The sequence below is a fragment of the Anoplophora glabripennis genome, unplaced genomic scaffold (assembly GCF_000390285.2).
Source record: "Anoplophora glabripennis isolate ALB-LARVAE unplaced genomic scaffold, Agla_2.0 scaffold745, whole genome shotgun sequence".
NCBI lineage: Eukaryota > Metazoa > Arthropoda > Insecta > Coleoptera > Cerambycidae > Anoplophora > Anoplophora glabripennis.
The window spans coordinates 69264-94940 of NW_019416912.1; the positions used below are offsets into that span (position 1 = coordinate 69264).

Sequence of the window (25677 nt, forward strand, 5' to 3'; positions counted from 1 at the left end):
AATACACGGAAAGACGAGGATTTAAAAAAAAAACCTTATGATCCACCCATTATTTTCGGAGTTATAACCTGTTACAGTTAACCCTTATTTACAGCAAAACTATACGGGTATAAGAGCTGTTTTTTGAACTAATAGGTTTGTCATTCCGAGTACTTTCCAGATATAAATGTTCAAAATTTGCAATCACGGGCGTCCCATTTAAAATGTCGCTCAAAGATATTCAAGACCGCGTGAAATTAATAAGGTATCAGTGGTGAGGGGGGGAGCAAACACACTGCTACTCCGATCTGAATTCTCGAGTACAAAACTGCGACGCTCGGAAAAATTTCAATTATCTCAGCTTCTAATGGACCAATTTCCATGATTTTTTTTTAAATCGATGTCTCGCAACTTAGAAAATTCAATTATCATATTTTCAACTACCTTTTATTATTAATTATTGGACTTTTGACATGCCGATAAAGTTACTTTAAAAAATAATTCATTATGTTTATTTTTCGCCTGAAGATGTATCAAATTTGATGAAACTTGGTAGTAAGACGTTTTAAGGGATGCTGAATGAGAATACGTAATGTTTTTTGGAAAAAAAATCGCTAATGCCAATCAGCTGTTTTGATGTCAAGAAAACACGTCCAAATTGGTCGTGAATTGCATTAATAAAAACAGCAATGCCAGTTATAATTTTTGAAATCAGCCAAAAAACAAAGAAGTTACAGGCTTGTATCATACTTAAGCACGACACCCTGTATTTAATATTTAAGTTTTTTAATAATTATTTTTTTTAATGTAAATTAAAATCTGTAGGGTCTTAAAAATAAATAAACTCGGATGTACTTTTTTTTATGCAAATCTCTATTAGTAAAAAATATAAATAATACAATAACATAGTAATTAAAAATGATATATTTAAAATAATAAATAATATCATTGATCCCATAAGAATCGTTTAACTACGATAAACAATTTATACAATAGAATAGCGAACCTTGCAGTACTACTGACTGTAGCAACTCAGTAAGAAAAACGTAAGCTTAAAATCCGTTCAGAGGTAAAATGCGGTAATTATGTAATTTTTGTATGAAAATAGTTAATTTTACAAATGAACTTTTTCATTGAATAACGTTGGCGAAATTAAAGATAGTCCTTAAAATAGTTAAACATAAGACTATAAAGTCGTTACTTCCAGAAGTTTGGATTCTGCCGCAATCTCCGCTCAAAGTTTGTGTACCAGTTCTGAACCGTAGACAACGGCACATAAGTTGCCGTTGGGTCCCGGACCATATTAGCTTGCGTTATAGTATAACTTAAAATGTAATTCATAAAGCTCTCCAGCATTTTCTGGGCAAACGTTAAATTAGATTCTACGTTGTTCTGCTGTGGAACTTCCTGAAGATTTATTAATGGTTCTAAAAAAAATGTACATATAACATTTATAGAAACACAAAAAGATCTTACCTATCGCGATACCTAGTTGGGCATTGTGGACTATATGGCTTTGCCCAAACATCATGTTTGTGTAATCTCCCATCTCCTCTAATTTCTTAAGAGAAGACACTTTAAATATAGCCGATGGCTTTTGATTCGAAATGTATCCCAACAACTGCCAATTTGGAGGTGCATTTGGATCAGGCCAACTGAAATATACTACATAAAGATTATTGGCAGCCAGCTGCAATTAAAAACGACTATGATATTCATCATTTTTAAGTGAGCTGTTCGACTTACCTTGCCCGCCAGTGCCCTCAGGAAATGGTACAGCTCCCGTTAAAAATACAACTATGTGATTAATATTATCCGCATCATTGATAGTTGTAACACATTGTATGGGACTTATTTGCTGGAATTCTGTTTGCACCTAAAATATTGCAATTATAAATTAAACACTTAAAAGTACGCTAAATGTGTTACTTACCAACCGGCCTGACACTATAACTCCAAACATAGCCATTATAATTTCTGATTAGCTTCGGTATAACTATATGAATATTAACAACAAACAGTAAACACCTCACTATTCTAGAACGTAATCGAAGAAAAAAATTGAGGTTATGTATACGTATACGAAGCAAATGCAACCAACATTATAAATGTAAAAATCTAACAAAGAAATAATATCTTCTGCAGGATGTTGTTAAATTAAAATTAAAATTACTAATTTAAAACTACAGCTGTCTTTTTAAGCTACAGCGTATTCGTGAAAAAAATATTGTCAACCAATCAGAGGTCAAGTAAAGAAGGATAGAGCAAGTTGTCATAGTTGCTAGTGCTTTTTAGAACTTCTCCGAACGTACGTCTGTAAAATATTGCAACAGTTGTAACGCAAAAAGTTCCTAGTTCTAGTTTCTTTAGTAACAATTCCGTGTCGAGCCATGTTTGTTGTGGATGGTTTTTCCTCGGCTTTTTTATGATTTTTAAAGTAATTACTGCAGTTTGAGGATTTCTTCTAAACAACCATGGTAAGTTTTGCTCCATATTTTATACCCGGTTTAATTTACTAACTTTAAATATAAACTGAAATCGTTATGCATGTGTATATTTTATCATTTTTATACTTCACGCTCACTGAACATTGTTTTAATAAAAAAAAATAAATAAAAAAGCTTGAAGACGAACAAGTGAACAAGTCTGCGTTAGTCATTATTATCGCAGTGGACTGAAGTTATTTATAATTCCTTTATAGTTTGTCGAATTGGACGGAGTTGGGCTATAAATTTATTTGTTGTCACACCCCCAGGGATATCCATTCAAAATCGATAGTTACCCTCTGCTATATATTTGGTATTTTCTTAAATATATACCTAAGTATATTCAATTTTTATTTAATAGTTAATTTGATGGACTTATTGTCACCAAATATATTTTATATTATTTATATGGCATTTTTTCTATACCTACATAGAAACATTACCCGGAATCTGTTCTATGCTCCAATAAATTCTACGTTTTCTAAGTACTTATTATTCCTATAAGGCTGCATTATCAGCATTGAAGATCAGTAGGTACGGGTTTTTTCATAGGCTTGAAGATAGTAATTTTCATTGTGTCTACCTCCACATTATTTTTTTTAACAAACGTTTGCAAGTTCGAGATAAGTTTTTCCTCCACTAAACTGCATATAATATAAGCTTATTTATATCCGGATTTTCAAAAGTTACTATTATATACGATTGTTTAAACTGTGACCTTGTCTTAATTTGTACTTTCAATTAAACTATTTTTTACTTCCAAGAATTCGTTCACAAATTTAAAGAAAAGTTAAAAATATATTGACATCCCTTCATAAAAATTGACGTACCATGATTAAATGAAATTAAATTCCTGATAAATACATATAAATCAATTTGAATACATATAGATAACTTTATATACTGTTAAATATACGGTTGGATATAGATTACTTAAATAAGTTGCAAATGATTAGAAAATACATTGCTCCAGTAAATTTATATAGGAAAATTGTAAAAATGAAGGAAATTATTATAATGAAGAATTGAGATTTTATTAAATAATATTAATTTTTTTTTTTTGAAAAACTACAAGTCTGAAAGTTGTTTGGCTTGTTTATTAAATATGTATTTTAAGACGTATGAAAAAGTTCTAAATAGTAAAATTAATTCTAAATGTTATCTCTGTCTATGTCATATAAATGCTCGAAGCAAAGTGTAGTTAGTTGTCTGTAGATTCTCATGTTTATTGGACACTGAATATAATAATCTTGATTTATTTTCGTAAATAACTTTCATATAATGTATTGAATGATAATCTTGACATTTTTAATGCGTTCAAACTATTTTGATGCGAACTGTAGTATTTATTCATTTTGCATACCGTATCATAAAAAACAAATTTCTATGTGAATTTTTTTTATTAATTTATTTTCGATGGCCTTTAAAATTTACTCTGATTTTATTTACATCTTGTATACTTAAATAAAAAATAATGTAGATGAGTCGTATGAAAGATTTCAATGTCTTTATCTCTAGAATGTAGTAAATTGATAAAATTTTAAACAATTTTTAAAAAACGGTTCAGTTTCATTTCGACGTTATCGAAGAGCTCCAGGGGTTTTATGGGAATGACCCTGTATATTTCGCTAAATAATGGGATGTTTGCGTAAAAAAAATGTGTAGTGTTTCATCATTGAGTACTATTCTGCAGTGAAAGTTAACTGTATAAGCAATTTCTTTAATAACGTAAATTTTTATTTGATTTAAAAAAATATATATCGAATCTAACGCCCTTGTACTAAACTATGAGTATGTTATTACAGAAAACTTCTTTTTTAAGTAATTCAAATCTATCCCTTTATTACGAAATAAAGGGGCAGTGGTATGATATTGTAGTTGAGCTTCCTATTAAGAGATGGCGTAAGGTCTAGTACAACGCAATTGTCCGCCAAATACGTTTTAGTTTTACATTTTTTTTTAATTATGAGTGATTTCATCCGGAAATAAAGAAATACAGGTAAAGTTGTTTGCCACGTTATTTCTCTATGTAGCAATATCTAAAAAAGTTACAAACACACCAGCACAGGGATACAAAAAAAAGTTCACATATCATTTCCGAAGGAATTTGATTGTTGTCAAAATTCATGATTTCCCGATGAATTTCGGAGAAAAGTGAATTTTTGGGTGAAAACGCCCAAATATGGGTTAAAACTGAAGTTTTCCTAAATGTCCAAATATATCATTTTGTAGTATTTTGAAGCGCTTAATATAGTACCATTAGTGAAATGTACCTCGATATTTCTCAGAAAATCCAAAATTAGTGTAAATTAATTGTCAGGTATATAAAAACGCACTAATTTTGGATTTTTTTGAGAAATATCGAGGTCATAAGTAAATTTTACTATTGTTCAGCGCCTCAAAATATTCCGAAAATGATATATTTGCACAAAATTAGGAAAAAATCAGATTTTACTCATATTTGGGCCAGTTTTGACCCAAAAATTTCATTTTTCTCTGAAATTCACCGGGAAACTATGAATTTTGACTCCAAGATCGTGTTCAGCGCATCCAATTCCTTCGGAAATGGGTCTCTTGGGTTGGGATCTTTTTTTTGTGTGTCTGTATAATTAAATAAATCGGTAATAAATACAATCCTTCCATTTTCTAGAACGTAGCGTATGGTGATGTCTTTGCCGGTGTCGCAGTATGAGGCCTTGCTGGCTGAGGTTCGCGACCTGAGGCGGAAGGCCCAGCGCGTCCAGCAGCTCGCCAGGCCCCTCTTGCAAGGAGACCCGTCGGCACCGCCGCCGCCTCCCCCGCCGGGCGTCTTCTCCAGGATCCCCAGACCCCGATCGCCGCCCCAGATATCGTTTCCGCGACCACCGCCGCACGAGGTAAGTCAGTTTAGGTGCTAATGATACGTCACTCGGCATAATTATGTAAACCAGCAAATTCAGATGAGCGGAAATCTGAGTTCCTCACCCTCTGAATCCCATCCAGCGTATTTCCATCTGATATCGCCTTCTTGCAACACCTGACAAGAAATGGGTTCTAATTCGATAGTGTTGTACATTTAGTATCATTTGGTATCCACCTACCACACATTCTGTGCCGTTATAAAGCGTGTTACGCATCGAAAGAACATTGCTTTTTTAAAATTACATTCGCTGTTTAGCCTTTGACGTTGGGAATTTTAATGTCGCGAAGATTTCTATCAATCGCAGGAAGTCACGTAATCGTTCGAGATCAATAACCACCGTGTAAGTCCTGATTTGCATATAATAAGGAAGGCTTTATTGTCTATGGGACCGTCGAAGATGCGAACACTGAATAATTTTAAGGTTAAATTTGTAAGTGATGCGTTTTGCAAATTATTTTTCAACCGCACATAAAAATATACTTGTTCTTTTGTCTTTAAACAACTTTATTTTACAAACGGTCAGATGATGTCAAATCATGTGGTTTGAGTGGAAAAATCAATATAAGCAACCTATCAGACTGTTAGGTGTGGTATTTGGAATTGTTAATGCGGGTTTTGAAATTTTTCCAAGTGTATTCAATACACTGAACCAAACAATTAAAGGGTCAAAAAAATTTCCGAAATTTTTCCGAGATTTTTGACAGACTGTATTTAAGTGAAAAATGGTCGTATCGAGAATTAAAACAAAGCATTTTGAAGCTCTAAGATTCTAGTTTTTAGATTTTTCAGTCGAAAATTTTTAGGAGCTACGGTTATCATGCAATTCTAAGAAATAGAGCGACAAAAATATTTTGCAATTTTTTTTCCGAGATCACGGATTTGGAAAAAAATTTTTCAGCTAAGCCATTGCATGGAGCACATAGCTTGTTTATTCAGCTTTAATTTCCTTTTTTTAAAATTTCGATACGGCCATTATTCATCGAAATATCGGACTTTTAATGGAAAGGGATCCTTTTGTCTTCAATCATCGATATCTCGGCGGCAAATGCTCGTACAGAGAATTGAAAAGCAGTTTCGAAAACTGTAATAAATTTCCTGTAACATGCTGCCGCAACTTTTCGGATTTTTTTTTTTTCGGTTTTTACACGAATTTAAAAAAAAAAACAGGAAAAATGGTAATTTATGTTTTTTTAGAAAATTGACGGCTAAATTAGAAATATTCACGAAATGACTAATGTTAAACATGACTTTTACAGTTCGATATACCCAGAAGAATCCTTTGAAAAAACTTTTGAAAAAAATAAAAGGGTCACATTTTTTGAGCTTAAACAGTTCATAATCATGATTAAAATGGGAAAAAAAATTTTGAGGTTTTCTCACATTACCGCAAATAACTTTTAAATTGATTAAAACAAATTATTTTTCGAAAAATTTTCAAAAAATTTTCGATTTTTTTTTTTTTTTGGAAAACCTTCCGGACATTGATGAAAACAAAATCCAATCGTTTCCAGCACGATTAGGCTTGTCTGTCCTATGCTTCTGTTCATCAGCTTTTAATTAAATTAAAATTAAATTTGACCCAAACCAGATTTCGATCCCGATTCATACCGTTTTTTGAGACTTTGTAATTAATTTTTGTGCAGTTTGTAATCACTTAAAAAACAGTTTTTTTCAAAACTACCCTTTTTCTGAAAAAAAAATTCGAAAATTTTTTGAAAAATAAAATTTTTACTTAAAAAAAAATTATTTTTAATTTTAATCATGATTATGAAGTGTAAGCTCAAAAATCGTGACTATTTTTTTTCAAAAGTTTGACTGAAACAAAGAGACGGTTCGTTAAATCTAGATGAAATTTCAAAGGATTCGTATCGAAATTTAAAAAAAAAAGTACATTAAAGCTGAATAAACAAGCTATCTGATCCATGCAACGGCGTAGCTGAAAAAAAAAATTCCAAGTCCGTGAACTCGGGAAAAAGAATAAAAAAATTTGGCAAAATTTTTTTGTCGCTCTATTTCTTAGAATTGCATGATAACCGTAGCTCCTAAAAATTTTTGACCGAAAGATCTAAAAACTAGAATCTTAGAGCTTCAAAATGCTTTATTTTAATTCTCGATACCACCATTTTTCACTTAAATACAGTCTGTCAAAAATCACGGAAAAATTTCGGAAATTCTTTTGACCCTTTAATTGTTTGCATTAGTGTATATGGAGGATGATTTTTTAATAGTAATTCAACGATATACACTAATAATTATGCATAAGGCATTGTTTTTAGCTTTATTTTCTAAACGTACCGGAAACAAAGGTTGAAAACTATTAATTCAACTAAATGTAAATCTTAAATAAACTCACTCACCTTTAATTTGAATATTTTCTAAAAGTAACGTATGCATCTATTGTTTCTTATTGCATTCACTTCGCAGTGTTATTAAAATTCTTTTGTTTAAGCAAATGAATTGCGTAATAAATAATTAAAAGCTGAAAATGAAATCCGTTTGAAAATTTCAATTAATATTTTAATGATACTCTTAAATTCTATGATTCGCACTTTCACCTGTTACTTTTCGCGAGATTTTTTCGCGATACTCTTACCGATTATTCAAGATAATAGCTTCGGTTTAGGAGCAACGTTTCTAGTTTATGTAAATATAAGGGGTGTTTCTTTAATATTGCGAAAACGATTTAAGGGAGATTCCTTGTCAAAAGGGGTTATTCTAAATAAATATATTTGCAGAAGGGGTGAGTTAATATTAAGTTTGTTACACCACTGGAAAAAATTAAGGGAACAGAAATATTTCACAAATTTACCGGATTTTGAAATGCTTTTTCACAGTTACAAAAACGTAGAATAGGTATTATTTGGGGTGTGACTTTATTTTATCGAAACTACACCAATATGTTTAATCTAAACGCTCGATCGAAAGGGGTTGAAAATTTCAACTTTAATGGTATTTTCAATACATCTTTTTGCGGGGTTGAAAATTTACAGTTCAAAAAATGTCATTTAAAAAAACTGGCTCACTTAGAAATTTTTCTGGCTCTTGTGTTTCTCTGTTGTGATTGTTTGGCATTTCTCAATATTTTGAGATCAAGAACAAACACTCCAAAAAGATAATAATCGCCCATGTTTAATTTTGAGATCAAGAAGAAACACTCTAAAAAGATAATGTTCGCCCATTTCTGTGCTATAACATTTTAAAATTTAGTAATATACGTTTGACTTCATCTTTAAAATAGAAAAGATCAACAAATTTTCGCAAATCCTAAGGTTGCAACAATAAAATCGACGAAACGTCGACAGAATGTAGTAGCTGTTGTATTTCCTGACGTAATCCAAACCATAGCAGAAAAACAAATATATTTTATTGTCTATAAAAAGTCATTGTCACTCGAGGCGAAATCCTTCCGATCGAGAATAAATCATGCCCCAATGGGCATGCCAAAAATGTTATTTATCTTTCCACGGCACAAGGTTCCAATTTTGTTTAATTTAGTACTTGCTTGATTTGATTTAATGCTTATTTAAATCGTAATAAAATTTTTATGGGCGAGAGGAAATACTTTTGTTTCCAAGCCGTTGATTTATTTCAGATTGTATTTCGAGACCATTTTCAAAGAGAAATTATCTCAATATTTTGATGACGAAAATTCACATTGTCATTCGGCTGATACCCCTCATCAAAAAAAAAAAAAAAAAGAATCAAAGCACGATGGATATACCTGTAAGGTGTTTAAGTGCACCAATGTTCCATAGATGTCTAAATATGTAATGAAAAAATGTACGTCTAGTACAACTTTCGTTCGCCGTTTGCTAATTATTGCAAATTCAAGAATTTTTGTATCTGGTGCATATACAGGGCGATTATAAACAATGGAAAAATCGAAATGGCGACCATTGGCGCAAACATGCCTTATCCGAAAGTTGATAGTTTCGGAAATACAGGGTGTTGAAAGTTAAAATTTTATATCGTTTTTTTTGTGATTATTCTGAAAATATTTAGGTTAGGAACTTGAAAATTTGTGAAACTATATGTTTTTAAGCGACGAATAAGATGCGTATTGCAATTTCAGCCTTGCTCATAGAGGGCGCCACTTACGACCTATTTTACCGAAAATTTAGTTAATAATTTTTTACCCTGTATGTCTAATATGAAACTCGATTCAAAATCTGAAAGAGCAATAATTTTTCCATCAATTATGTACTCTAGTTTCATTTCGGTATCTCAATCGACTTTCGAGTAAAATCGATTTAACGAACACTATGTTTGGATAATACGATAAATTAAAAGCGAAACAAACCAAGTGTTTCGTCATGTTATTACAACAATGAACAATAAAACAAATGTTTGAAACAACATATTCGGATTGCGTTTGATTTCGTTGGCAGCGATTTGTATTCTTTGCCGTAACCCTTCACACGAACCAATAGATTATTCTTTCATTCGAGACCAAATAGAAAAATCAAGAGGAATGAAGTCCGGACTTCAGCGTGGTCAACAAAAATTCTTTCACGGCTTGATGTTATTTAAGAAGACATGTGGTTCATCCAGGACGGAGCTCCACCGCATTTTTCTGGGCCAGTGCGTGCATATTTAGATGCAGTTTTTCCAAATCGCTGGATTGGCCATGTAAGCATTGTTGCTTGGCCACCCAGAAGTCCGGACTTCAATCCTCTTGATTTTTCTATTTGGTCTCGAATGAAAGATATAGTTTATAAAAAATCTATTGGCTCACGTGAAGAGTTGTGTCAAAGAATACAAATCGCTGCCAACGAAGTCAGACGCAATCCCAATATGTTGTTTCAAACTCGAAGATCTCTCAGAAAACGTGTAAAGTGTATCAGTATCAACGTTGGATTCATCGAACAATTACTTTAAATCATAATTACGTATTTTATTTGTTTTATTGTTAATTGTTGTAATAATACGAAGAAACATTTGGTTTGTTTCGCGTTTATGTAGTTTTTCGTATTATCAAAACATAGTGTTCGTTAAATCGATTTTTCTCGAAAACGGATCGAGATACCGAAATGAAACAAGAATACATAATTAATGGAAAAATTATTGCTCTTTCAGGTTTTTAATCAAGTTTCATGTTAGACATACAGGGTAAAAAGATATTAACTAAATTTTCGGTAAAATGGATTGTAAGTGGCCCCCCTATGAGCAACGGTGAAATTGCAACACGCATCTTATTCGTCGCTAAAAAAAATTATGGTTTCACAAATTTTCAAGTTCCTAACCTACAAATTTTCAGAATTATCACAAAAAAACGATTTAAAATTTTAACTTTCAACACCTTGTATTTCCGAAACTATCATCTTTCGGATAAGGCACGTTTGTGCCAGTGGTCACCATTTCACGTGTAGTATCTTCAGGTTTCGATTTTCCATTGTTAATCGATCACCCTGTATACATATAAATTTGATAGTTTTCGAACGCACGAAAAGGGGATTGTCAATGTTCTGTGGTAGTAATGCATAGCACCACCTATTTAAAATTCTCAAACTAGTATCTAAACCTTTCCAATAATATATCGAACATACATAATCTATAAATTTGAGCTCAATCGATGCAGTGGTATTCGAGTCTATAAGTGATATAGACTAACGTTGATTTTTATACAGGATCAAAATAATAAGAAAAAACTCAAATGTCATGCGATTTTCATTTGTTTCCAAGTTATAGCGTAATTACCAATTTTAAAAATTTTAAATCGGAATATGTCATGTTCCAAGTTCAAAAGTAGGATATTTATCAATGTCATTTTATATTGCAATACTTTAACATTTGATTACACGTTTGTACGATCGAACTGTTAAAAAATACCAAGAACCATACGGCACACTCTTCTAGGTTGAGAGATAAAAAGTTACGGGTTGTTCACCAATTTAAAAAGTCACGTGACACAAAACATGACCTAATAAAGCTCCGTTTATAGATTTTTAACCGTTGAAAATATCGAAAAACTAATCTAGCATGTCGTCCAAAGATTTCAGCAAACCGAACCGCACCCTTCTTGGTCGAGAAATAAAAAAGTTACGGGCTGTAAAACATTTTTTCCACGGTCGGGAGTAGAAATCAGTTTCTATGACATCAAAATTAAAACAGAAGTAGTCGATTATTCCCAAGGGAGTATAATGCTCCCAAGGGAGTTTACATTATGGAGAACGTTTTTCATGCAAAAAAAAAATAACATTGAAATTATTTATTGACATTTAAATTAAATGTTACATTTGTACAATTTTCAAAATTAATATTAGAAGGAATATTACTTTCGCTTACATTTACAGTTTTTGTGATTGCGCTAGTAGTGGTACCTACTAAAACCTGATTAGCAATTTTGGTCTTATTTTCAATGGAGTTCTCGACATAACCCTCAGCGACTGTCGTTGATTTCCAACCAGCATGACGCTTTATTGTCGTGATATCCACACCAGCATCTGCCAGTAATGTCGCTGAAGATCTTCGTAAGCAGTGACCAGTATAACATGCAGCATCAGGTAATTTTAAATACGAAGCTACTACACTCGGAATTTTTCCCATGGTATTCTTGCCAACTGGCTGCGAACTACATTTTCCTGCTTTGTAGTACAAAAAAAGGCGCTTATGCTTGACGTGGGGAGGACGAAGGGACAGGTATTTTCGAAACAATTCAAGCATATTTCCCACATCGGTAACCACAAAGGTTCGTGGAATCTTTGTCTTAGTGTTTGGAATTTTTACAATCAAGGAAGAGCCTACATCCTCAATATCATCTACAGTTAAATTGACTAGTTCATCAGTTCGACAAGCTCCGGCAATCCCCAGAATTAATCCAACCTATAAAAAATCAAAATACTTAATAATTGAAATACCTAACAACAAAAGTAATCTTACCTTAATCATTAAGAATTCTTTGTCATCTGCACTTGATAGAAAACGGTCGATTTCACCCTTTGTCAATATTTTCGATTTTTTCGCTTGATATCCGTCACCGGTTCTTTTCAAAAATGCGATCAGCTTGGGGAATTTGCTTATATCTATGTTGTCGTAAATTATCAAGCATGACTTAACCATAGAATATTGCGCCCATAATGTGGAAGACTTGTAATTCTTTGCATTTTCACTGAAGTATGCCAACAAAACATTCTCGCTGTATACTTGAACATTTTTCTCGGCGCACCACTTTTTGAACCGATTGTAGGCTATATCGTATAAAGATCTTGACTTCGTAGGCAGCAAATTGCTTATTGCAATATTTGCAGCCTCCACAATCTCTTCCGACTCACAATTATTCATTGTGCACTAAACAAACTTTAAACTAAACCAAACTAGCACCTTAATTTGACAATTCTTTTTGTTTGTTTATTTTGTAGTTATGACAATAACTCAACGACTACTAAATAAATGCTCAAATCCGAATACAATAATTCTGGTGCTACTTACTTCATAATGACAAAATATGTGTTTTTAAGTTAATGAGACCGTGGAAAAAATAGTATATACCATTCGGGAGAGATGCTATTTTGTCCTCGGTGCATTGTAGCCCTCGGGCTTCAAATTGCATTTCTGCCAAAATAACGCATTTATCTCCCTTATAGTATAATGTACTATTATACGCCGGCTAAGTAATACTGCAACACACAACGCACGTGCACAAGATGCACAGGGTCGGTTTACATGTACGGTTAATTTTCTCGAAAACAGAGGCATTAGACAATCAGTTGCTTAATAAAAGTTGCTCGTTTTCGTACCCTCCATCACCTCTTCAAAAAAGGCATTTATTTCAGAAACACCCCGTATAGTATTTTGAATTTGTTTGAATTAGCTGAATACTTTTATAATAAAGTAAAAATGCAGGACCTGATAATAGAATATACGTTTTTTTTTTAAAGTTGCTTTTACATCTTCCATATTTCTGATACTCTTTTTCCTCGCGAAGCGAAATCGAATCCGCCGCTGTCTTTCCACGGATTTCTTCAGCTCGGCGTAAAATTTAAACTTAATTTACTCGTAACAATTCCTCGAAGCCATACAGGCCGCACGAAGTCGACACGCCATCGACCCCGGTACAGCCACGACGGGGAGACCCTACTGACCCAGTCGCACGTGGAAAGCGTTTGAAATAAAAAAGCAAAAAGGAAAGAAGTGGAAAAACCATATGTTTAACGTCCGAAGCGGCAGGCCCCGTTTCTGCCCGCGGTCATAATTCAGTAACGTGTTTATTTTCTGGTGAATGGCTGGTCCGTCGTTAAGTGCGGCAATGTTTATTTTAAGACCACAGAAAAAGTAACCACTTCACACTGTAACGTCGAAAGCTGCGATTCCTTATGTTGCACGGATTTATTTTCGGTTTTCGGTCACTTGCACCAACAGAAGTTGTTTTATGGATTCCCGCATGGGCATGGGTGCGTTGTTTGTTTTCACACGGTTATTTTTGAAGTTTTCGGAGAAAAAATCACGCAAGTTCAGGATTTCACGTTTCGAATCTTCTTTTACTCTTTTTGGATCTAAAAGTGAATTGATATCGAGTTGCATCTAATGTGCATTATATTTGTATGATAGATCTTCCTTAAATAATGGCTTACTAAAGTTATTAACATTAATTAACATTTTTGACATGTGCGAAATACCAAATTGACCGCATTGGCCGTTGGCAACAATATAATCTAGATTGCATTAATACATCTCTAAGTTAAATGCCGTAATATCTCTACACATCAATAAGTGAATTGGATAAAGCAACAATCATTCTTATTTACTGGTGCTTATATTCAATATTTTTATATTATGTATTATCGGTATAGATGAAGTGTACTTTTAAAAAAACTTTGTGTGACCGGGTTGTACTAAATTGTAGCAGGCAGCTAAAATTTAATCCCCGACAATCCGTCTTTGTCTATGCCGCTTCAATTTCTCGGTCCATTTCTCTTATAAGTAAACAATATAAAAACAGCATTTCAAAACACAAGGCTACTTTAAGCATCATAACCGGGTTAAGAGGGTTTTTAGTAATTCAAATAAAATTATTCAATATTATTATCAAAATATTTATTTAAATTTAATGAATAGACTTTTATTCCACACAAATATATATATATATATTTTGAAAATTCAAATTATTTTGAGTAAATGTAGTGTTGTATAAATGTACAATAAAGAAAATAAAAAAGTAGGTATATTAAAATTCATCCTCTGAATATTCTGATGAACTATCTTCGTCTCCTAGATTGATAACGATAGGTTCCACAGTAACGTCAATTAAATTATCGAGTTCCCACATTTTCTCCTCTTCTTTTTTTACATGATGTATACATCTTTGCCAGTTATCTGCAGTTACTCGTTCCAAGGAATTTTTTAACAAAATTTTCACATCACTTAATTTAAACGTCGTATTATTTCGCGCTACATCTCCTTTTACCTGCGCCCAGAATAATTCTATTGGGTTAAGTTCACAGTGATAAGGTGGTAACCGTAGTACCGTTACTTGGCGATTTGTTGCCATTTCATCGATAACATATTTTTTCTGATCTTTATTAAGATTGACAAGTGTCAAAAGTTTCTTTTTCACCATATTTGGTTCAAAAGAAATGTTTTTTCCGGGTAACCATTGAATTATATCGGCTTTCCTCCAAGCAGTCGTAGGCGTCCGCTCGGTCTGCCGTGAATTGTAACTGGCATTATCCATGACAATATTACAGACCCCGGAGGAATAAGATCCAACATCTGTGTAAAATACTCTTCGAAAACATCTGCATTCATGTCTTCGTGGTAGTCACCTGTATTTTTAGATTCAAATAAAAGTAAACCGCCATCTACAAAACCACTGGCACTACCTATATGTGTCACTATTAATCTTCGCCCTTTACCTGAAGGTGCCTTGAATCCTGTTGAAAGTCCATCCAAAAATGCATGTCGAAAACTTTTTACATTTTTATCTTGCCATACTTTTGTTACAGTATATCCCTCGTTGACCCAACTTTCGTCTAGATAATAAATATTCCTCCCTTCGTCACGGAATTTTCTAATTGATCCTCGCCAACAAATAATTTCATCTTTATCGATAAGAACTGACTTCCTGTTCTGCTTTTCCCAGCAAAAATTCAACTCTCGTAAGACGGCCCATAATTTGCTTCTACTGATTTTTGGCAAATCGTTGTCCTCTGAAAGTTCACTTAAAATTTTGTTTAGCGTTGGTATTTCTTTTTTAAAATAAAATAAGTGTACTTTTCTGCGAATGACATTTTTGAAGAAATCTTCTATAACGACTTTTGACCTTCCTGTAGATGATTTTGGGGGATTTACAGTATCTTGTTCATTTTTTGTTTCCTTTAAAAGTCTGTAGATAGTCGATTTTCCAATTCCTGTCATTTTGGAACACTTTTCCACGATGTCGTCAACACTGTTGGTAGGATTTTGGTGTTTCAATGGATTAAACACATTTAATATAATAATCTTCTCATTCTGAGACAGCGCACATCTTTTCACGCGTTTAGCAGGTACGTAATCTGATAAGCTCGACATTTTACCCAAACAATATTATATCCACTGGCACAATAGCCACTAAACACAAGTCGAATTTTACTCTACTGCACTAGCACGTCTTCGTATATTCAGCTCTAAGACTGGATTGATCTGTCTCAATACACTGGCTCCTGCCCTATGATGTATCCAGTAAAATATACTAATGTACACCCATTACCTGTTAGCATTAGTGTTACCCGATAATTACCTGAAACGTAATATTACCACGCCCATGGCCGGTTCTTATCTCGGGGTTTTATTACTCTCTTTCATTTCCAAACAGACTATAGATCAAGGGTCGGCAACTGGCGGACCGCGGTCCAGGTCCGGACCGCGGTCCAGGTCCGGACCGCGGAAGGTAAAATACTGGACCGCCAAAAATTGTTTGAAAGTATAAATTACTCAAATAAATTATTTAAAAAATGTTTTTTTTACGTTTAAGTGCCAATGTTATCATTTTTTCTAGTATTTTACAATTGTGTGAGTGTTTTGAGTTCTTAATGGTTAGTAAGCAGATTAAATTTGAGTCCTAATTAAAATAAAAAATAAGAAATATGAATTTTTTTCTGGACCTCGTTAAAAATTTTCAAAAGTATCCGGACCCCACCTAAAATTACTTGCCGACCCCTGCTATAGATTGTTTATTCTCTCCCTCCTTCCCCATCTTTTAAGTGATGGGGCCCCTTTCTATAAACATTTCACAAGAGTTAGATACTGTTTTTATTGCTATATTTTACTCATACTATTATGCCGTCATCAGCTAAACTGACTCAAATCACTATAAGTAGGAAATAATTTATTTTCGGACCCAAGTACTGTGGAGACTTTTGATCAGTAACACAAAACCAACAGCTTACCACAATTTCAGCCAATTTGAAGGAAATGACATTTGGAGTTCCTCCTTTGTCCCATTTTATTTACATTAGATTAATATTTGAAATTAAATGAAATTTGAATAATAATATCAGGACGTATCACCATGAATCAAAACAGCTTCAAAATGTGTCAAAGGCCCACGAATCAGCTTTAGAATCCTCCAAAAACAGAAAACTTCTATAAAATGTGACAAAGTATATGGAAGAGGCTTCAAAAAGCATTAAAATTTATCAAAACAGGTTCAGAGTACAAACAAGAGTAAAATCAACGTTAGAGACTGCATAGAAAATCTTCAAATCCGCTGTGAAATACAGGAAAATAGTCATCAATAGGCAATCACATTCAAAATACATCAAAAACTGCAAAATCCAACAAAATAGCGTTTCAAATATTTCTGAAACTTCTGGAAACTTCGGAATATCTTAAAAAATGTAATAACCTTCGAAAATAATTATTATCCTTATATTTTTGTTTTTATTAAAAAATAAATCATACTTGTTAATATTTAAAATGTAAAAAGAATAGCCTATTCATTCATATATCTAGGGAAAAGATCTGTTTACTCTTTGTAGTTCACTACGTATTAAAAACACAGTAAAAGCTAGGTTCATGACCGAATAATACTGTAAGTCAAAACTCACTCTCGATGAACCTTTGTAGGGCATGGGTCATGATTTGAAAATAATTTTTCAGCGCACATATGCATTTAAAAAATTTTTTTAATCGCATTTTCGTATTCTACTCATTCTTTGCTATCTTCCCTTAAAATTAATTACGTTATAACTGAATCACCCTGTATATTCTAAGGCTGCTTTCAGATATATTGTTTAATTTTGAAGTGGTTTTTACGTATTTGGCACCTTATAAGGATTTGCTTTATATTAAAATGTATTTGTAGGCCCTGATCAAGGGCCTACAAATCAAACAGCGTTTAAAAAAGTGTTAGATTAGATGTTTTATTTTGTTTTGAGACAATTACAAATTGTATAATAATAGTCACTTATGCGTACAGCAGATATTTAAAGTAAAAACAAATGTAACTTAATCTAGGAAGCAAAAAATTCACCCAAGGAATAAAAACATTTGGTCACTAAATATAATTTTAACATTACTTTAAATTGATAAAAATATACTTTATCTTGTCTTAATTCAAAAGGTAATTTGTTAAAAATTTTAGGCCCCAAATAATTTGGTGATTTATTGGTTGCACTTTGTATATGACAAAAATGCACTTCTCTATAAGTTCGAAAACAATTAGGTTTAGACTCTATTTATCTGTTGCCGAAAACGATTATTGTACGACTTTGTTTCCTCTAAAATAAATTAACCGAGGGGGGTGTTCATCTAAATATTTTCCTTCTCTTATTTGTTGACGGTAATTAAACGTTAGCACGTGCTTATTTAACGCGGTCTAATATTACCCGTGAAGTGGGCTCTGACTGAAAGAAGGCTCGTATACGAATTATATTTGTGTATTCTAAAAATAAGAGTGAATAGACGCTCCTCTTGTGCATATGAGGGTTTTCTATAAGTAGCCCAGGTTACTTTTCATGAATTAGGTGGATTGTTGAGGAGACGGAAAAGTTTTACTTTGTTGTAAAACGTCTAGCGGAAAAATGAATATGGAAGTTCACCTTTGGACCCATATGTGACTGTTATTTGGTGAGTGAAGGGGCAATCAATCTTGGGCAAAGTCGTAAATTTACCTTTTTGGGAGTTGATTGATGTACTTGAGGAGAATCCTCTATCACTTTCAAGACAAGTAGGTTTCCCATCCGTTCTTAGGTACAAAATGTCAAGTCTGGCGCTTCTTTGCATCAAAACTTTGATATAAATAGAAATTAATTATGTTTTTGTATTTTGTAACAAACACAGGGTGTGACTTTCAAGGAGGTCATATTTATACGGAGATACTGTTAGAAACACATAAGTTGTAATTTTTTTTTTTTACCTTTGTTTCATAATTTTCTCTGGACAAAGTGTGACCTCAAACAACGGCGTAAAGAAATAAGTAATCATAAATGAAATATACAAAAATAAGTAAATAATCTTTTTTTGCGTTTGTTATCTTGCAACATTAGCGTATTGGTGTTTAAAGCCCCTGTAATCTCTTAAATATTGAATCAATCATACAAATATTTTCTTCTGATATCGTCTTCTTGCAACAGCATCGTTTTCTCCTGACAAAAAGTCGGCTCTAACCATATCAACTCTTCCTTAATTCGTGTGAAGAAAAATTTTTTAGGGCATCACTCTCGACACAATCAATAAATCAAAAGAACTAATGCATGGCAAAAATTGTACAATTTTTTTTTTCAAAACTACACGTACTCAGAATTTTTTTTTCTGGCTTAATCAATGCAAAGGTCATTTAGCCTGATTCATCAACTTCAATTTGTTTTATGTATTTGTATTTCTCATTGAAATATCGGCTGTTGAGTGAAAAGACACCTTTTTTTTATCATCTATATCTCATAAACGTGAATGATCGTACAGCGAACGGAAAGTGGGTTTTAGAAACCTGAATCAGTCCTCTTCAAGGACCTTTTGACATGTTTGAAAAAAAAAATTATACTCAACATTAAATTATTGGAAAAGTGCAAAAAAAAAAACTTTTTCTGCTGTTTTGGAAAATTAACGACTATTTTGCAAATTATTCGAAAAGTACCAATGTTTGTAGTTTTTTCTAGCTCAATACGTACACAACTGAAAATTTTGATATCGTTCGGTCTAACCGTTTTCTTTTCCTGAATCGTCAGTTTTATAAAAAATTAAAGGAGCAGGTTTATTGCTCTTTAAACACCAATTAATGATTCATTTGAAACAAATTTTGCGTTATCCTCAAAATTTCACGTTAAATACTCCAAATATAGAAAAAAAAATCAAAAATTTAAATGAATTCTCAAGATTTCAAAACTAGAATCTTCAAGCTACAAGATGCTTCTTTTTTTTCTCGATACGAACATTACTCGCGAAGTTACAGCCTTTCAAAAATCAATAAAAGAATTTGGAAATTTCTCTGCTCCTTTAATTTTTTTGCTGAGCACCTTCTTTTAAACTGATAAACTGAAAACTAAAATAAACGTCATATAATTAAACGTGACAATTTGTAAATATATATAACATTAATTTTTGACACGTTGTACTTTAACACCCTGTATATGATTGCCAAACACATACCACAATAATCCCACAATAATTCGATATCCATCGCAGAACGGATGGTGTTATGATTGAATTAATTTGAAGTAAATATCGTATTCGTGTATCGAAAAGCTTTTATTTTCAGTAAATTCGTGGGAAAGGGTCCTTGTCTTAAAAGGATACTTAACCTCCTACACATCGTGTCAGATTCTCACCAGTGACTGTAATAATACGTATTAACTTGTCGAAAGGTAACTTTTACTTTCGAACAAAATAATTTTCCCACAATTGAAATGTTTGTAATGCAGATGCATTATAATTATCTCATTATTATACGTAACTTTCAAGTTTACGTTGTTTATTACCGTATCATTAAGTGTGTATTTACTAATAAGTAGGCTTAGTGCATGTACAGAGTCTAACAGGGCCGGCGCGAGGGTCGGTGGCCTTCACAGCTGACTCGCGTTTTGAAGTGTTCAGTTATTTACGGAACCTTGTAATAGTTGGTAACTCGTCGATACCTTTATTTTTTACGTCAGCTGTAAATTGTATTCGCCTTGTGTATGTGTCTCAACACTAAGGTTTATCGGGTAAGTGGTGTCATTTAAATTTATTTAGGTATTTTATCCTCTACTGAGACTTACTTTTTGGTAATAGTACTATGTTGCGACATATTTTCTGTAAATATATTAATATTTTCATTCGTAACCTGAGTACGGTCCTGTTAAATTCCACGCCGCACTAAGCCTACTAATAACTAAAATGATGTATATAGTCATATTATCATACGTTTTTTTTTTTGTATCAGCTGTTAACTAGTATTCTTTATTTTTGTTGTCTTCTTCTTCATCTTTTACCGCTTACCTGGCAGAGAAATTATTAAAATTGTAAGGAGGACACAATGTAGTTAATGTTCTCGAAAAGGAATTCCGCTTCCATGCAACTTATTGCGTGTAATAAAAGTTTAAAGGTCTTGACATTTCCAACGATAATGTCGCAATCAATACGGGGAAAATATTAGTAGAGCAGCCCGAGTATAGGCTTGAATGGAATGTTCTTAGTTGCAGACTTTGTGGAGCTATGTCCATTTCTGAAGTTTATGAATCGCGTGCCGGTTTGAAACATGACAAAAATAGTGTGTCAATAGGATTAAGAATGAATGACATCTGACATCTGTTGGATGGATATTAGAAATTACACACCTTTCAGCTTACCTCAATTTTTGCCATATTTTTTTGTATACATGCCAAATAACTTGAGTTCTGAGACTGACACATAGATGGCACTGTAGTGCTAAAACATTTTTATAAACTTTAGAAATGAACGCACATGAACGTAGGTTCACTTGTTAACAATTTTTGTCGTGTATATTTTTCTGAAAACACTGACAGTAAATTTAAATAATTTCCGAGAATTTTGTCAATATTTAATACATATTACTTAACATTTTGATGCACAACGTAAATACCAATTATTAGAGAGCTTTAGAATCCTTTATTTGAGGATCTGGTTATCGTTATATAACCAGTAAATCAGACAAATCATACAAGTAACATATTACTTTAAAGTGGTTTTGAAACTCTATAATTTATAACATAACACGTTGCTACTAACAAATAGCCGATAAACTACTTAAGGTGATTAGAAAAAGATCGCGAAAGAGTAATAAAACTGTAATCAATTCTTTAAATTAATAATTTTAATTTTTTTTTTAATTTTATGTTTGATTATACAGGGTGTCTCATAATTAGCTGCCAACCCTGAACAGGCCGATTCTATGATCAAAACTAAGTAAAAAAGTTCATATGAACATGGGTCCGGAAATGCTTCCTAAGGGCACAGGGACCCATTGAAGAGGGAGGAATGGAAATCATTTTTTTGCAATATCTCTCAATCGCGTTGTGATAAATGAATGAAATTTGGTATACACAGCTAAATTTTGATGAGCAATTTGATGGACTAATCCATTTATTTCCACAAGGTCCATTGGGGTGGGTACGGGGGGGCCCTTGGTACTTTGCGTGTGTAACTTTTTCATCTTTGACTTTTTAACAAATTGGACAGCAAATTCCGTTTTCCCGAACTGTTTTACGTTAAAAAGGTACTCTTGTTTCAAATCGTTATCTTTAACGGTTTCTGAGAAAATCGCTCTTGAATTAATCCCACTTTGGTCAATTTCATAGTAATTTAAACAAAAAATAATAATAATAATTTTCCTTTCCTCTCTTTTCCATTTAAAGGATTAATTTTTATTTAATTTAATTTTTTATTATTATTTTTTTATTAAAATTAGATTAAATTTAAACAAAAAAATTTTTTTTGTTTAAATTACTATGAAATTGACCAAAGTGGGATTAATTCAAGAGCGATTTTCTCAGAAACCGTTAAAGATAACGATTTGAAACAAGAGTACCTTTTTAACGTAAAACAGTTCGGGAAAACGGAATTTGCTGTCCAATTTGTTAAAAAGTCAAAGATGAAAAAGTTACACACGCAAAGTACCAAGGGCCCCCCCGTACCCACCCCAATGGACCTTGTGGAAATAAATGGATTAGTCCATCAAATTGCTCATCAAAATTTAGCTGTGTATACCAAATTTCATTCATTTATCACAACGCGATTGAGAGATATTGCAAAAAAATGATTTCCATTCCTCCCTCTTCAATGGGTCCCTGTGCCCTTAGGAAGCATTTCCGGACCCATGTTCATATGAACTTTTTTACTTAGTTTTGATCATAGAATCGGCCTGTTCAGGGTTGGCAGCTAATTATGAGACACCCTGTATAGGCTGTTACAAATTCGCTTCTCACTACAGGGATCTCGGAATCGGTAAGAGGTACGATGTAGCTTAAGTGGGGGCAAAGTTACGTAATCAGAGGACCAACATTATGGCTCTAAAAAAATCAAGGCTGACATGATTAGTTTTCGAAATATTTGAAAAAAAAACGAAATTTTGGAAATCCGTTTTTGTTTCATTTCAGCCTTGTCTGAGGTGATATTGAAAAAACAATAACACTTTCTCATGGCGACTTTTTGCCCTCTATCGAATGGCATAATCATATTTATACGTAACGTTTCGTCTCTCCAGGACCATCATCAACTTCATTTTTCTAAATACGACCCTGGAAATTTTATTACATTTTTTGTAAGTCTTCATGGCCCCCAATACTGCACTGCCTCAGTCTGAAACAGATTCAGACGTTTTGTCTCGAAAAATTCATCTTCAGTGTATTTTTTTTAAATTTTTTATTTAGATTTCGATTCCGATGATATTACGCTGATCTTCATTTTCAACCTTTGCCAAAACGAAAATGTTTTTGAACATTTACTGAAATCTTTTAAAGAATAATATTCAGTTGGCGTTTTGGTTGTTCATATGCACTTTTAAGAATTAATTTGTCGTAATAAAATTAAAACTGTAATAATGTTTTAATTTTGACGCAACAACTTATTGAGTTACGTATAACCAAGTAATAGTAAAGTTAATAATAATAATAAATGTTTTATTGTAACGCGAGGTGGTAATAGTTTAGATAACTAGATGGATTTCACAGGGTCTAACGACACTTACAGTGTACTTATAATATTCATATACAGGGTGTTCCTAAATATCATGTACATAAAGGAGGAGGTAATTCTTTGGCTTATTTCATGACTAAAAGTTCATATAAACATAGGTCCGCAAAGGCTTCGTTACCGATTTGCAGGGTGTTGAATTTTTAAGATATTTTTAGTTTTTTATCTATAGCTCCCACAGTTTTTGAGATATTCAGCTCATATTTGGAATGTAAGTTAGGCTGTAGGGCTTATATCATAGGACATGCCAAATGGTCGTGATATTCTACAGAGTGATATATTTTCGGGGTTCATGCCCCCTTTTCTTCCTCTGAACTTTTGTGCGGTGCGCTGCTGGTAGATTCTAAACTCAAAATTGGATTTTATATTTTGTTGAGAAACTTTTTTGCCTCTTATGATTTTTTCGTATCTGCGACCGTTATCGAGCAAAAAAATAAAAAACGATTTTATATAATTCGTTAGATGAAATGTAAATTCTTAAAATGGTCCAGTAGGCTTTGGCTTTATTTAGATAATCTCTTGTTTCTATTAATTTTGACAGTTTATTCGCCACTATCTGTTAAAAATTAAAGCTGGGATGACCCATTTCAATATTCATAAAATTTGGTATTGTGAGATTATAATGAGTATTTAAAACACTTTTACTCCTTACAATTTATAACATAAACCTTTAATTTTTCCCTTATGTACATGATATTTGGGAACACCCTGTATAATTCAATAAACAAAGAAATCTAAATAAAAAATTTAGAAAAATTTGGAACGAATATACTGAAGAAAAATTTTTCGACAAAACGTCTGAATATGGTTCGGGCTGAGGTAGTACAGTATTGGGGGCCATGAAGGCTTTCAAAAAATTTCTAGGGTCGGATTTAAAAAAATGAATTGATTATGGTCCTGGAGAGACGAAACGTTACATGTAAAAATTGATTATGCCATTCGATAGAGGGCAAAAAGTGGCCATGAGAAAGTGTTCTTCTTTTTTCAATATCACCTCAAACAAGGCTGAAATGAAACAAAAATGGATTTCCAAAATTTCGTTTTTTTTTCAAATATTTCGAAAACTAATCATGTTAACCTAGATTTTTTAGAGGCATAATGTTGGTCCCCTGATTACGCAACTTTGCCCCCATTTAAGCTACTTCGTACCTCGTACCGTTTCCGAGATCTCTGTAATGAGAAGCGAATTTGTAAAAGCGTGTATATAAAAAAAAATTACTGCTTTGATAAGCGCTTCTCCATCCAAGGTACTCCCAAAAAGAATTGAAATGCCGACAACGGAATTAAACTGCTGCTTTTCATATACTACGCCAAAAGTCTCACTTTGATCGCAATTTTACTAAACTTTTTGGAATACTCATCCTTTTTCTTGTTCACTGTGTATGCTTTATGCTTTTCTCGTGAATTGTGCTGTGAAGGGCAGCTGCGTGAGTCACAAGTACAGGCGGAATCGATGAAGTGCACTCAGAGCTCCAACAGTCTGGCTGGATTGGCGGTGGGGCCGTTCGGGGTCGAAACGTCGGGCCGCTGATTCCGATACGCGGCGCCTTTAATCTGGCCGAAAGGGCCTTTGAAGGGCTATAAACACGGGGAACGTATGAGTTAATCTGTAAGTGGCCCGGTTGCGGGGATATTCCGCTATCTCGGTTGGGACGTTTCTTACCGTTAACGTGGGGAGTTTGGGGTTCTGGGAAGGTTGGGTGGATATTAACGGGGTCGTATACAATTTTTTTATGTGGTTTAAAGATTCTCTATCGCGAATTTTTTAGAAATAGATAAAAGTAATCAAAGTGTATGATTCTCTACAATTTTTTGGAGTTTTGAAATATGTATCCTTTTTATTTCGTCCGTCAGCGTTGAGGCCTTAGCATGGACGCCGAATAAAATTTCAAAAACCTGAACACTGATTTTATTCTAAAAAAATAGGTCACGCCGTCAGAGATTTACCGATATGCCGATATGATAGACGATATAATATTAGATCTCTTTTCTGGGGTGGGCCGTACACACCCGTTCTGCCCCTTAGCTACGCCCATGATTATAATCAATATAGTGTCAAATGTAAAAAGTATTAATTCCACAAAATCTAATTCATGTGAATGTTCTATAAAAGATCATGCAGTCAGCGACCGATATGCCGATATGATAGACAATAATATTAGATCTTTTTTCTGGGATGGGTCGTGCACACCCATGCTCCTCCCTAGC

General features: G+C 33.1%; 2 protein-coding genes across 2 annotated transcripts in view; one reads left to right on the plus strand and one right to left on the minus strand.

Annotated features, from left to right (window-relative positions):
- Window positions 1–885: 885 nt before the first annotated feature.
- On the minus strand, window positions 886–2034 carry LOC108913933 (protein OPI10 homolog). The gene is made up of 4 exons (XM_018719587.1): window positions 1913–2034; window positions 1726–1855; window positions 1456–1644; window positions 886–1406 (listed from the first exon to the last, which is right to left on the minus strand). The coding sequence occupies exons 1-4, from the start codon at window positions 1946–1948 to the stop codon at window positions 1177–1179; spliced, it is 585 nt and encodes a 194-aa protein (XP_018575103.1). The 5' UTR covers window positions 1949–2034; the 3' UTR covers window positions 886–1176.
- A 336-nt stretch (window positions 2035–2370) lies between these two features.
- LOC108913928 overlaps window positions 2371–25677 on the plus strand; it is a 60320-nt gene continuing 37013 nt past the window's right edge. Inside the window, exons 1-2 of the mRNA XM_018719581.1 lie at window positions 2371–2456; window positions 5116–5341. Coding sequence (XP_018575097.1) covers window positions 5126–5341 — 216 coding nt within the window. The 5' untranslated portion in view covers window positions 2371–2456; window positions 5116–5125. The remainder of the gene's footprint in view (window positions 2457–5115; window positions 5342–25677) is intronic.